The 13,998-nt window shown below is 37.5% G+C and overlaps 1 protein-coding gene across 1 annotated transcript in view; it reads left to right on the forward strand.

The window, feature by feature from the left end:
* Positions 1-13,998, forward strand: part of KIAA1549 (KIAA1549 ortholog) — a 127,529-nt gene that overhangs the window by 83,998 nt on the left and 29,533 nt on the right. Inside the window, exons 9-10 of the mRNA XM_065743159.1 lie at positions 1,598-1,775; positions 2,792-2,976. Of these exons, the coding sequence (XP_065599231.1) occupies positions 1,598-1,775; positions 2,792-2,976 (363 nt within the window). The remainder of the gene's footprint in view (positions 1-1,597; positions 1,776-2,791; positions 2,977-13,998) is intronic.

Raw genomic sequence — 13,998 nt, forward strand, 5'->3', positions numbered from 1 at the left:
TTTGGTTTCAGTTGATTTGAACTGTAAGCCTTGAAAGTACAACCATTTATACATTGGCTTTACTTTAAGCCTACAAGAAGTTGATTGAGATTCTAATTTATTAACTCTGGCCTTCATAGTTAAGGAGAGTTCTGAAGGAAACTAAATATATTGCCCTTTTGTGGCGTTTTCTTCCAAATCTCTTCAAACTCTGTTTTGCATTGTGGAATACTTCTTGCCATTAGTTTGGAGTAGTTTGAGGTTGTGATCATTATCAAATATAGATGATGATACAGAAGAGAATTATTATATATGAGATTTAATTTTGTAGGAGTTTAAAATTGTCTAATCTGCAATGTAGATGTTCAGTGGCTAGATGGTATCTACAGGGCTTATTCATAGCGCACATTCTTTTGATTATTAACATCTTTAGAAGAAGGCAGAAAGAATTGCTTCCCACAGCATCAAATAAATTCCTTCCTGAAAAGAGGTGGATACCGGAGGGAGCTGTGTGAAGGATGAAGGTGACTGTGCAGGTTCTTTCATTTAGGTAGAACAAAAAGTTCTTTTTGAAGTTAGCAGAATATTTGCCTGTGTAAATGCTTAACATTCAGAAAAGCTGGAACAAAAAAGTGTGTATTATGAATAACGAAGTAAAAATATTCTGAGATGGAAAATTGCAATGAAATCAGTCTGTCCACTAACTCCTGCTACCTGACAAGCTACAAAGATAATAGATGCTACCAGACTGGGACAATCTCAGCATCTTTAGAGTAAAAGCAGTTCTGTTCAGTATTGGATCTGTATGTTGTCGTGAAACAAATAGGGGAAAAAAATAGAATAGAAACTTCTTCATGTTTGTCATAAAAATATATAGTGTGAGAAATCTCTTCCTTGGAAAGTTTCAGTTCATAGACTCATGGATTATCTCAAATTGGAAGGGACCCACAAGGATAGAGTCCAGCTCCTACAGTTATGAAACAGAAATTTCTGTAAATTTCCATGACCCAAAGCACTTAAATAATGCTTATTTAATTTGACCTATTATTTCAGCTATGTTGTCTTTCCCTGGAAGACTTAAAACCGTCCGTATAACTGTTAGATGACAATATTCTGAATCTCAGTTTGGAAGAAAATTATTATTTCTGAATACTAGCTTTGTGTGTCTACATTTGTTTGATGTTGACTGAAGCTTTTCTCAGATGAGACAACCGAAGTTGTGTATGCTACCTTTGCTGCATACAGCATTTCAGAATACTGTTTTCTCATCAGACTTCCCCTGGATATGGACAGTTTCCAAACCGTGGTAGTTCCCAGCAGTTACGTAGTTTCTATAGCGTAGTATTCCTGGTTATCACAGGGGTATTTCTTCTACAGCAGTTGCATTACTGTAGCATAATGCAATGTGGAGATAATGATGGACTACCTGTTGCATGCAGTGGCAATTAAGACAGATATGGATACTGTTGTGGCAAAGCTGTTCCAAATGCTGTTTTTTAGAAAAGTATCTTTAAGACCTGAACTCTGTGAAGGGAATGGGGAAGACTGAAAGGCCAAATGTATGGGAACCCCAAATAAATACAGCTTAAAAAGTAAAAGCATTCCGATTACTTTACAGATTGTGAATGTGTCACGGTTAGATGGTGTTGATAACCCCGTGGAACTGATCTACTTTGTGGAAGATCAAGATGGAGAGAGATTCAGTGCCTTGAAGTGCTCAGACCTGATGAACCGAGTAGACATCCAGCGCGCTGCAATCATCCTTGGGTACCGCATTGATGGCACTGTTGCACAGCGTAAGTCCTGTCAAATCCACACCAATGCCAGCAGAGAGAAATAGGAAGGGTGACTGTAAACAGTTGTTTGAAGAGGCATACTGATTTTGGTGGGTTTTTTTTCTTATTGGAAAGAAATTAAGCAGTTTTTATATAAGAAAATTATGATTTTATACATGAACACGTAACGGCATAAATGAGCTATCGGTATACAAGGTATAAGGATTATAATATGTTCCTTTAATATTGAAATTTATCGTCAGAATGGCTATTATTAAAAATGATAAAGTTGCATAGAAATATTGTTTTTTAACTTTTAAACATTGTTTTAATAACGTGTCAATTTGAGTAGAAATGTGTTACTACTGTGGGTTTTAGCCCCACATATACCTGCAATACAAAGTAGAGCTAATTAAAATTTTGTTGTTTCTTCCAATTTACTTTTTCTACACAATACTGATTTAATTATTCTTTTCGGTATGATTACCTCTTTTTCTCTTGGAGGGTAAAAGATCTCACACACTGATAATGAAACAGAGAAAGGAGGAAAAAAAATAAAAATGGTGGAGAGGTACACATAGGGGAGGAAGATATTAGTGATTTCAAATTGATTGTGATTATTGATGGAGAAGGCAACAGAATGTGCATAATGAAAAAGAGGTTGCTGATAATGCCACTTAAAGCAGGATACAGACAATTAAGTGAAAAGCTCTTCTAATGTTAGTGACGAGTCATTTTTCTAGATGCACTTTGTCAACTCAGGTTGGAGTTATGGAGTGGTATGGTAGAAGTGTATTTTCACAAGTAATTTAAGCATGAGTCTTCAGCAGGGAGACCAGATCGATTGATGGCTGCCCCATGCTTCCTGAGCATGACATATGTTAACTGATAAGTGATCATTTCCTGTGTTGTGCAGCTGCTTTCTGATAAATTCCTGAACTAGCATTTATGAGAACGTAAAAATACATAACCTTGAAGTGTCCTCAGTTAAAAATCTATTACCACATAAAACTACTCTTTTTCTTTTAACTTCACAGCTGTGGAAAAGCTGAAGGAGTCCTCCTCAGAGGCACAGAACAGCAACCTATGGATTATTGTTGGAGTGGCAGTCCCAGTAGCTGTGGTGCTCCTGATTGTTATTATTTTATATTGGAAGCTTTGTCGAACAGACAAGCTGGAGTTTCAGCCAGACACAATAAGCAACATTCAGCAGCGACAGAAGGTAAAAGGGGAAGCTGTGCTGGGAGGAGGTTGAGTATTCTGAGCATAAATGAATGTGGATGTCTAGGGAACACCTATTATCCTTAAATAACATTTGGAAACAATTTCAGAACCTTCTGGTTAAAAAGAAGAAAAGAAGTTAAGTGATACTTGAAGTTGGAAATTCCATAATGCTTTATCTGTTTTCTTAGCTGTATGATACTGTGCTAGATAGATACGTTCTTCTGAAATGTAGGTACTGAAGCTGAAAGAAACTTTTTATCACTTTGTTTTAAGGCTTCAGCTAGGACTGAGTAAGAGAAAATGTATTGAGTGTTGAAGCACTGACCTTGTTTTCTGCAGAGGGCTGAATTTTTCTTTGGAGAGAGTCCACTAAACTAATTTGACAACTAAACCTTACCATCTATTATACCTCACACTGGAAATGGTATTTGCTAGAGCCCAATCCTTGCTGCTGCCCATTCTGCTGAGGCTTTTGTGATGTTGTTGTGAGTTCCTGTCACTAGGACTTAAATTACTAAATCTGAAAGACCCAGTAACTTCATGGGTGAGCATGCTGGCTGAAGTGATAGAGGACTGGGATAGGATGGTGAAAAAATTGTTCTGTCTCTTTTGTGCCCAAGACTAAATTATGAAATAAATGATCCATGATTTTCACAAAATGAGTATTCATTAAAAACAGTGGAAAAACGACTAGACTTTTACTTCTTCCAGCTAAAGAGAACATGTCTGTGTGTCAAAGATGCTTATTACTGACTATACTATCAGAAGAATTAATAAGGGCAAAATAATCTGCCTGTGCTAACCTTATGGTACTGCAGTCATGTTCTTGTAACTGTCACCTCATGTTCAGTCATACAGTTTTCTCTGTAACAAGTCTTGTCTGTACACCATGCTCTCTTTCAAGATAATTAATGATGGGAAAGATGAGAGAAGCAGAAAGCGGTTGCACTTACAAAGCAGTCAGAACAAATCAATAGCAACTTCTACTTGTCTTGCCAGTGCAGATTGAGTGTCGTCATCAAGGTCAGCAACAAATGGTGCCCTTCAATGAACTGCTCCCCGTGCTAGCATTTCCCCTGTGATGTGGTAATACCTTACACAACCTTTGATTGAAGAAGTTCCTGTAGTAGTAGAAGCTAATTTGGGAAGGGTTGTGCAAAGAAAGCAGGAGAGGGGACCATTACCCTTAGTACAGTATTTCATGACATAAATTTTCCTTACATCTTTTCTGCCTCAAGCTTTGTGTAAGAAAACAGTTGTGTTGAGGATGAGGCCAGGAACATTCAGTTGCCCCATTGTTTTGGAAAGTTGTTCAGCTTTTTGTCACCAGTGCATTCACAATATTCTTGACTTGAATCATTCATGAGTCAGAAGACTTGAATTTCTCTTTATGAAAGTCTTAACTTCAGTTCGCCTAGGGAACCTGTCACTTTCTCTTCTTCAGAGAAGTCACTGCAAGCAAACCAGAAAGAACCAGTAAGGACATCTAATCCAGTCCTTCCTGTGCCATCCTATATGGATGGCTCTTACTTAAATATTAAATGAAGTACAGCAGTAAAAAGTATCTTAAATTTTTATCAGTCAGTGCATTAAAAAACTAGCAGAAACTACTTCAAAAAAAACTTACTTCTACTTTGCTCAGAGTCCAGAAGTAAAGAATTAATCTGGATTCCATGGTAGCAAGCTGTCATTGGGCCTTCTTCTTGTCCCCAACCAGCAGGTTGGAATTCCAGGTCAGAATGGGGCATATTAGCAAGCACTGAAGATCTCCAAACAGTCACAACAGCATACAATAATGAGAGAGATTTGATCTGTCCCCCTTTCCTGAAATTGTTTGTGGTTTTAATTTTTTTATTTTTTTTATTATTGCAGTAAATGCATATAAATAATTGAAGTGATCTGGAATTTAGGATTTAGGAAATAAACTCCACTAAAAAACATAATTGCCTCCTACCTCAGTCCCTTGCTATCCTTACAATTATTTGAATTTGCCTCTGGTACTAAAGAAAAGTGAAGGCCTTCTCTGCCTCTGTAAATGGAAGGATATTTCGGTTAAAAATGTGGTGGTTTTTTATTCTTGAATTAAATAATTTATTCATAAGACATTTGCATTCATAGTGCTAGCTCTTCTCACTTCCATTAAACTTTAAAAAAAAAGTAAATGTGGAAATGAAATGTGTAAATATCAAAGTATTTCACTAGAAACACACATGGCATGCATACTGCGAAGAGGATTCTTGTCAATCATGTAATAGGGGGTACAGTGTGTTTTGTGCATTGTACATGGTTTTTTGTGTTTTTTTTCTTAATATTAATTCTAATGCTTTGAAAGATAAGAAACAGAGACACTAATTTCTTGTTAATAGGGTATCGTATTGCATCTCCAGGAGGTATCAACAGTCTTTTTTCATTATTTTATGAAAAAGCCATTATTTTAACATAGCAGATCAGTGGGCTCAACGATCTCTTGGAATTCACTTGAGTAGCTAGCTGATAGCAATGTTGTCTGCCATTAAAAACCTGGAACAAGGTTGTGGGCTGGGTCCTTGAAACACAACAGAAAGAAGTTCTGTATATATATATGTATAGTAATATTCGTTTTTCTGCATATTGCATCAGTAAGTCTTTAAACTTTGCAGGGGCTTTTGAGTCTCCTTTACAAACTTGAGTTTTTCTTTAGAGATATTATTTAAAGATACAAAGGGTTTTTCTTTGTTCCGTAGTCCCATATGTCTGTCATTCATCATTTCTTTCTTTCCTCCTTTTAATCACTTTAATACTGATCTTAAACATCTGCTTTTATCCTGAAATATTTTCATGTTCATTCAGGTAAGATGACCATTTAAGTTTTAAGTTCAATCTGCTATATGTTTAGGTTTACTTTCACAGAATTCTCTCTTTTTTTTTAATCTTTTTCCTTCAGTAGGTAGAATGCTTATGATATTTGCATTTGTATGACCACAATTACAAGTCATTCCTAAGTTGCATGTTCTCTCTCTATCTTTTGATGAAGCAGGCAAGTGCAGTTATCTATTACTGATAACACTCAAAATGCTTTTTGGGTTTACCTCTGGGGTATGACTGCCTGTGTACAGTGCAGTTGCAGTAAAGATCACAGAGTAGTTTGGCTGTGTCCTTGTAAGGCTGTCATCAGCAAAAGATAGGGAAACAGCATGACCTCAAACAAGGCTAAGGTGGATTGCTGACAGAACCAATGCAAGAAGCTTTTAACTTAGACAAACAGAAACACATAGGAAGGAAAACTTGTGTTGGAGCTAATCCTAGGAAAATCAGTTTAAAAAACATAATGTTATAAACGGTGGACTTTGGAGGGACTCTGGATTTTCCAGATAGTCCATCCATCTGCCCCAATACCTGGTCTTTTTTGTCTGGATGCAAAATGGGAAGATATACTTACATCAGAGTTACCTGGGACACTTTTAAAGCAGGTCAGTGAAACAGGTCAGAGCAGTTAATTTCTAAGCAAGATTCATAGGTCTGTGCAAGGGTAATTATTTTCAAGAGGTGGAACTGAGATATTTAAAGGGCACATGAAGTATTCATGACTTGTTCTGTAAGCTGTAGCATCCTACAGGAGATTCACCTTGATGTGATATAAGTTGTTGCACTGGATAAAGATGCCTTTGCCTTTGGAATAAAAAGCTGCCTAAGAGGCATTTTTTAATTATCAGATTCTCTTCCCTTTGCCTGTAACAACCATCATGTCATTATAATGTGAGGGTTTTTTTTACTGCAGAGAAGCTGTGGAGCGTCTTTGTGGGAAATTGAATTTTTGAAATGATTTCTTTTTCTTCTTTGCAAGAAAATAGATAAATGTCTTTTAATTCCCAAACCATCATCCTACTCAGTACTGGACTCCTGCCATTTTTGTGCAAAAGTACTGTCAACCCTTTTCCCTATGTATTTATAATGCAAACAGAGATGGCAATATTCTTTATTTTCCTATAGACATAAAATAAATGATACAGTACCTGATTCTCTAGGAATCTGACTTTTTCTGCTGTGTACAAGCTTTTAAAGGAAAAAATCTGATCCTTTGCTAGGACCTTTCAGAGGTAGTTTCAGCTTTTGACAGGGAAAGGTTCCCTGCTCTGATGACAGGAATCTTACTCATCTATAGATAAGCTCACAGATGTTTATTTAGAAGGGCTGGGATGTTCTCCTTCTAATTGAAGGTGTCTCTGCCCACGGCAAGGGGGGTGGTACCAGATGGTCTGGAAGATCCCTTCCAACCCAAGCTGTTCTCTGAATCTATGAAATACTGGGCTTGCTGAAGTCATTGAGTTTGCAGTGCCAACTTGGACCAAGTGACTTGCTCAGTTCCTGATTTTTCCAAGGGCACATCCTAAAAGCTTGGATGAAAACAAAGACTTTCTCCAGCTGGGAGTTGCTTCTCTCTGGGCCTTCTATGCGCCTCATGGTTCTTTATGTGTCAGTGTCGCAGTGTATGATTGACATGTAAGAGAGGTAGGGTGAGTCGGCCCCTAGAAAGCCTAGGACAACACACAAGGTACCCCACTTTCTCCATTATCAGTATCACAATGTGAGAGCTGGAGGGCTACCTGTTGGCATCATGTGTCAGCAAACCTCAGCTAATGTGTAAGTAACCTGAGGATCATTACCAGCCCTGGCCTGTCTGCTCTCATTAGCGCTGTTGTAGCAGCTACTCAGGCCTCCCCATGCTGCTCAGCATTACTGGTGATGAGTTGTGCATTCTATAGGATGGCAGGCAGGCTTGCTTGGATTTTTATTTTACGTCAAGCAGGAATATCTGATACCCAAAGCTCATGTGTCAGGTGTAACTTTACACATCTGAATTGAGAGTTTCGCTTATTATTGTGTATTCAGTAGAATGCCTCTTGGATGTTCCTAGGATCAAAGAGGCCAGCCCTGCTGGAGGCTAAATACTAGGCTCCTGCTCCTGATACAGAGAATTCTTGTGATGTTTTGACATCCTATAATGCTTTTGTTCATCTGTATAATGTAGAGGCAATAGCTCTGCGTTTCAGAATAACTCCAGTCAAAAGAGATCCATGTAAAGGAAGGCAGCTGACACCAGTCTTATAAAAACTACTTGAAAACTGACATGAATTTCTGCAAGAGATTAGTGTCTGTGCCAACTGTTTGCATAACAAATACCTTTCATTTCTAATAGCAGTCTTAACTAACTATTGAAAATGTCTTTTGGAACTGGCATACAGGTTTTTTCAAGTTCGAATCAACAGCTGGATTCTGACAAGGAATACAATATTCAACATCTCAATTACTTCTCAACAATGAATTTCTCAGATGACAATTCCTCTGCAAGAGCTCTTTTGTGGGAACTCTTCTTCTGAACTGAGGATTAGCTATTGACAAATGGTAGATGTAAATACTGCATTTGGATACTACTCATACCAGTATATGGAAAAACTAAAATGCATCTGCTTTTTTACAAACGTTTGAGTGGCCATATGAAGGTCTGATTGAAAGGCCAGCTGATGCCAAAAGCAGAAATCAGTAGAAAGGGATATCAGGACAGGGAAGATACTTGTGTATAATCTTGTGTAGATGTGATCAATGTGTAAAATTGCTATCTTGAGTTGTCAGGGACCCACAAGAATCAAGTCCAATTCCTGACTCCACACAAGACCACCAAAAAATCAGAGCTTATGATAATTTGCATTGAGTAGCTCAGGTGTTTGGTTTTTTTTTGAGGCTCAGGATCTTTTTCATTCTAGAAGTAGTGATATTTAGCCACCCTCAATGGATTTCTCTTCTCTAAACTTTTCCAGGCCTTCTGAACCAATCTGAGCTACTGACAGATGTTTGTACAGTTTATGTGAAAAAATAATGTCATCTTCTTTCATGTTGCCTTTATCCTGCTACCTCCATTTCTTCTGTGTTGCCCCTAGTCTTTGTATTGGTGGGAACAGTGAAGAAGCAGTTCCCAGACTCTTGCTTGATTCCAGTCTTGACTTCCAGGTCTCATCATATTCCTGTCTCCATCCTCTCCTTTCCAGATCAAGAGGTATCACTTCTCCTGGCTTTTCCTTTTAGCTAGACTTTGAAAATGATAGATGTTAACAGTCTTTCTGAGAGAGGGAAACCAGAACTCCATAAGACTTTCAAATTGTAGGTAGCCCATAGAGTGATATTTATATAGTGGCTACTTTAGAAAAGGAATTTTGTGAAAATTGTTTTCAAAATACATTTTAACTTTATAGTATCCTAATCATATAATAGACAACTGTGATTGGATTACCACTGTGGAAGTAAATTCTGTCTTTCCTACTGAAAGATAATACCTTAGATTTGAGTTATTTTTAGAACAAGGATATGTGCCTGTAGCAAATCGTTGTTATTGGAGGTTTTAACGTCACTACTCACTTGTTGCAGAACAGCAAGACATTTCACTAAAATGCTTTGCAATCCACATTGTGATTGTAGCAACATGACAGAGCAATGGAAGGCTTTTGTAGCCAGAGCTGGCAGGTTAGGTGATTTGTTCGCATGCTTTATCTCCTCAAATTACAGGTGCCTGCATGAAATGGCATCATTTGAAAGGATTCTTGGGCCTGCAGTGAGCAACAGATTTACCCTAGTTTTCAGATAGTCACGGATAATGAGGCACAACAAGCGAGGAGGGAAAAATGTAGCTTCGTTTCAGCACACAGATTAATCCTGCAGTTTGTATTGCTGTGCTTTCATTCTGTCTGCATTAAACTTTGTTTAGGTGTATAAATGTCTCTGAGTTACAAGACCATAGGATGATCTTTGTTGACTAAGCCTGACATAATACCAGCACAAAGTCAAATTAAAATAGCTGATCCTTATTCTTTCTTGAAGTGTGCTACCAGTTTTCTTGACATTTACAGAGAGAAAGTGTTCGGAGCTGTATTGTGTATGTGCTCTGTCCAGACAGTGAGAGTCGTGTCATGAACTTATTTTCTTGTCTTACGTATTGCCAAAAAATTTGCTTGATTTATATCTATCTTTGACATGCTGTGCTAGCTGTTAGAGATTACAGTTTGTCAGACTTGCTTCTGTGGCCTTTAGAGAGTGACTTTTTGACACTGCACATGGAAAAGAGATCGGTGGAACTCAGCAGTGGCCTCTCTGTTTTATAAAACTGATGATCATTTTCTAACTTACTCCTGACATTTTTGTCTGACTGGTGTGCAAAGGAACCTCACCAAGGCTTGATTCAGACAGTATCTGCCCTGCGGCATTTCTGTCTTAGAAGGAAAGCTAAAACTATGTATGATTCAGACACAAAACTCTGCCTATTACAGCAGTTATCTCAGCAGCCTTTGGGCACAGATGTACTCAGAGTTAGGGGCTTTCTACGACATGATCCTTCTTGTGTTTTGTTAAATTTACTGAGCTGCCACGGCAACATTAGTGTGGCAAGAGAAAATACACAAAGGAGAAGAATGGAGATGATGAAAATCCATGGAAGGCATCTGTCTTAAGAAAATATTTCAGAACAGGTGTCTTAAGAATTATGGATTTTTTGGAAGTTTAGGGCTTTCTTTATTCATTTGTTTTTAATCCTTCTCTAGGGGCAGAATTCCTGAGGTGATTCCTTCAGAATGCAGAAAAGCATTTAGTGCTGTGAATCTGGCTGTAGAGAAAGTTTGTGTTGTTTAGTAGCTTTAAACAACTCTACGTCAAACTACTTATGTACATCTTCAGCCCATGTTAGTGTTCTGATTATCAATGACTTGCTGCGTTTTCATTAGTAGGTTTTAAAACTTTTTTTTCTGTAGTTTCTTCATCCTATTTTTTTTTTGCAGTGTTCCATGTTCTAGCACTTCGATAAGGTCAGCAGGACATCTTTACAGGAATTCCAGTCTTGTTCATGGATTATATGCCAACACTAAAATATTATTTTTGAAAACATGCTTAGCTCCTTTGTTTCCTTAGTATTTTAATGGGCTCTGCTCAGTGCTTCTGCAAGGAGCAAGGTAATCTTATAGAACAAAATCAATAGAAAATTGTGTTGGTATATTATTCTTCATTTTATGTCCAAATTCAAATGCTGCTGTTACTCCTAAAGAAAACTCACATTGCTTTAATTAGAGGAACCACAAGAAGAGTGCTGAGTAAAATTTATTTTGTCTCTGCTGCTTTCTGCGGAATCTGTTCGCTGACCTGTATGTGCAGTCTTTGCTTTCATGGGAAAACACATTGACATTTGTGGTGTGTGTCTACATCTGGGGAAGCAGTATGCTGGCAGCCATGTAATACTTCTGCATTTTCAACTGTACTGAAGCAATTAGCTGCTTTCATGGGCTAAGACCAAGGTGCACTGGCTTTGTAGGCTTCTACAGAAATTGATTGTCCTATGAATAGAACTTTTTTTTTTCCTGTCAGTATCTAGCAATAGAATTAAAACACTGTCTTGAGTTATCCATTTGAAATCATCTTCCCCTTGGATTTCAGCAGGCACTGCATTCTTGTTATATAATGCCTTAATAATGTATTAGCTCAGATGTGCTCGTTTTAGTGGTAAGCTTCAGAGTGCTTTATCTTTTCCCTTTCACAAATGTACAAAAATAGAGCAAATGAAAACCTTCTCTAACAACTTACATTTAAAGCAAGAAATCTTTGCTAGCACTGGTTTTGTGCAGACTTAAAAAAAAAAAAAAAAAAAAAAGCACCTGGAACTGATTAAAGAAAAAGTTTCAGTTTCAGCACCTGAGCGAGTAGGGGGACTAGCACAAGTGTGCTCTTTCTTTAAAAAGAGAGTGTATTCCTTCTGTGCTGGTGGTGAAGTTTTGAGTAGTAAATGGCTGATTCACAAATGGTGTTCTGAGTACTTATGGTAGGACAAGCAGAGATCATCCAATCTGTAACTTGGTATCAAAGAAAGGAAGAAAAACAAAGCAGGTGGCATGCAGCACCTAATGACAAAGGGTAAAGAAGCCTTTTCCACTTGGGACCACACTGTCTATTGTATTTGGTCTCACTGACCATACAGTCCTGTAGAAAGCAGAGTCATCGCACTTGTTACTGAAAGTGTCCTTTTTGGTTATTATTGTTGGTCTGTTAGCTATAATGTTGCCATGGACTAATGTAGACTAGGAAGTGTAGGCTTTTTTTTTTTTTTTTTTTTTTTAGGAAAGGGTAGTGAGTTTCTATGGGCAGTGTTTCCTTTTTAGGAATTGATATTTTTGTTCCTCAAGTAATTGGTTTTGATTTTTTTTTGTAATTTATTTTTAAAAACTCTGCCTATCTACTTACGAGGTGATAACCCTTATTAATATTGCCAGACATTGTGTTTTATATAAATGTTTTTTCATGTTGTATTCATGTAATTCATGTTATTCATATAGATACACATGTCCGTACAATCTCATAATGTTCTTATGTTGTTTGGAGCTGGTATGCCAACTTCAGGATTTGTTTGGTTTTTTCTTTAGTAGGGAGTATCTGAAAATATTATTTAATGGCAGAATTTTGCAAGACTCTGAATGGTTAAAGTTTTCATTCCAGGATCTGTTTCATACTGATTTTTTTTAATTATTTTTATTTTTTAAGATAGAAGTGGGTTTTTGTTTTGTTTTGTTTTTAAAAGATCAAGATTAATAAAAAAATATTATTTTCTCCAAATTTTAAGAACAGTTTTGGAGAAGCTCTGGTGTATATTCTCAGCCTTGGAGGGCACAAGGTAGAGAATTAAAGAAGGACCAGAAGGTTGTTTTGTGTGAAGGAGATGTTTTTGCTGATTTGATTCATGGAGAGCTGTCTATTTCTGACTAAGCTGTAGACCTTTGGGAAAAGCGTGATCAACAGAGACTTGTTAGTAGTTTTCCAAGTACACTTTCCTAAGATTTTACCTGTTCTGTGCTTATAAGCTCTGTAAAGCTGTACCTTAATAGCTAAAAGGTTTTTTCTCTGTTGCTGTATGTGGAGGTTGTTAAGAGGCCAGGAAAGGAAGGGGTAGCAGTGGGGCTCAGGCTGTAAATAGGAGTGAGACACTGACAAACAGTGCTAGAGAAGCAAAAAAGTCGGATGGGGAGATTGATTCTGCCTGGCAAGGAAGAAAGAAGTCAGATGAGGAGTTAATCTGGCAGCAGCTAGAGGGAAATGAAGCCTTAGGTTCTCTGGTGTTCTGTGGTGTCTGGAGAGATCTCTGCTTGAGGCTCAGAATAGAATTGGTGATACCTGAGTCTTGCTAGTCCTTTGTTGCAAGCAGCAGAGTACCCATGCAGTCGATTGGCAAAATGTCAGCCACGCTAGCTGCACTTTTCATAGAAGAAGGTGTCCTGTCTTTACTTGCATCATGCACTACATTTGCCAGGTTTCTCACATGAAGTGAGATGAGTGTCCAAGCTGTACAAATAACACTATTTAATCGTGCCTAACATTGGCTAGTAGCAGAAGGCCTATGCCACAGATTCAGCAAGGTGGGAGAGAGCAAGAGGGATCCCATGGTTTGATTTCAGATCTCTGTTGCAGTGCGTATACATGAGAGGATTCAAGTGTAATTAATTGTTCAGACACTTCTACCTGTGCCAACTCTTAAAGTGTGAGCACTTGCCATTTCAATGCTAATAGTGTATTAATACTTCTATAAGATCTATCTGCAAATAAACATATGTGCATACATATGCTGTGATATATGTACAGATATGCATAATTATATTGGTTTCTATAATTGTACTTAAACAAAAGGTTATGTTAGATTGCAACATGGAATAAGACTGTTCAATCAAAGTTAAAATACTACAGAAGTCTATTTTTATATGTTGCATTAATCCCCAAGGGTATGCAAACTCAATACCACTACGTAGTTAGGCCTAAAGGCTTAACTAAGATATGCTGAAATATGTACTACTTTAGGGGCAGCAGTCTTACTAAAGCCATACTAGTATGTCCAGTATTATGAGAACATTTGTCCTTTTAGTCATGCCTGGCTAACCATCCCATCACACTATCATAAAAGCATGAGTAACTTTGTATATCAGTTCAAGGGTACTTCAGAAAGGGTAGAATTCTGAGGGGTTTTTTT

This window comes from Cyrtonyx montezumae, unplaced genomic scaffold (genome assembly GCF_038088225.1).
Source record: "Cyrtonyx montezumae isolate F1298 unplaced genomic scaffold, pur_monq_1.0 scaffold_3, whole genome shotgun sequence".
In the NCBI taxonomy this organism is placed as follows: domain Eukaryota; kingdom Metazoa; phylum Chordata; class Aves; order Galliformes; family Odontophoridae; genus Cyrtonyx; species Cyrtonyx montezumae.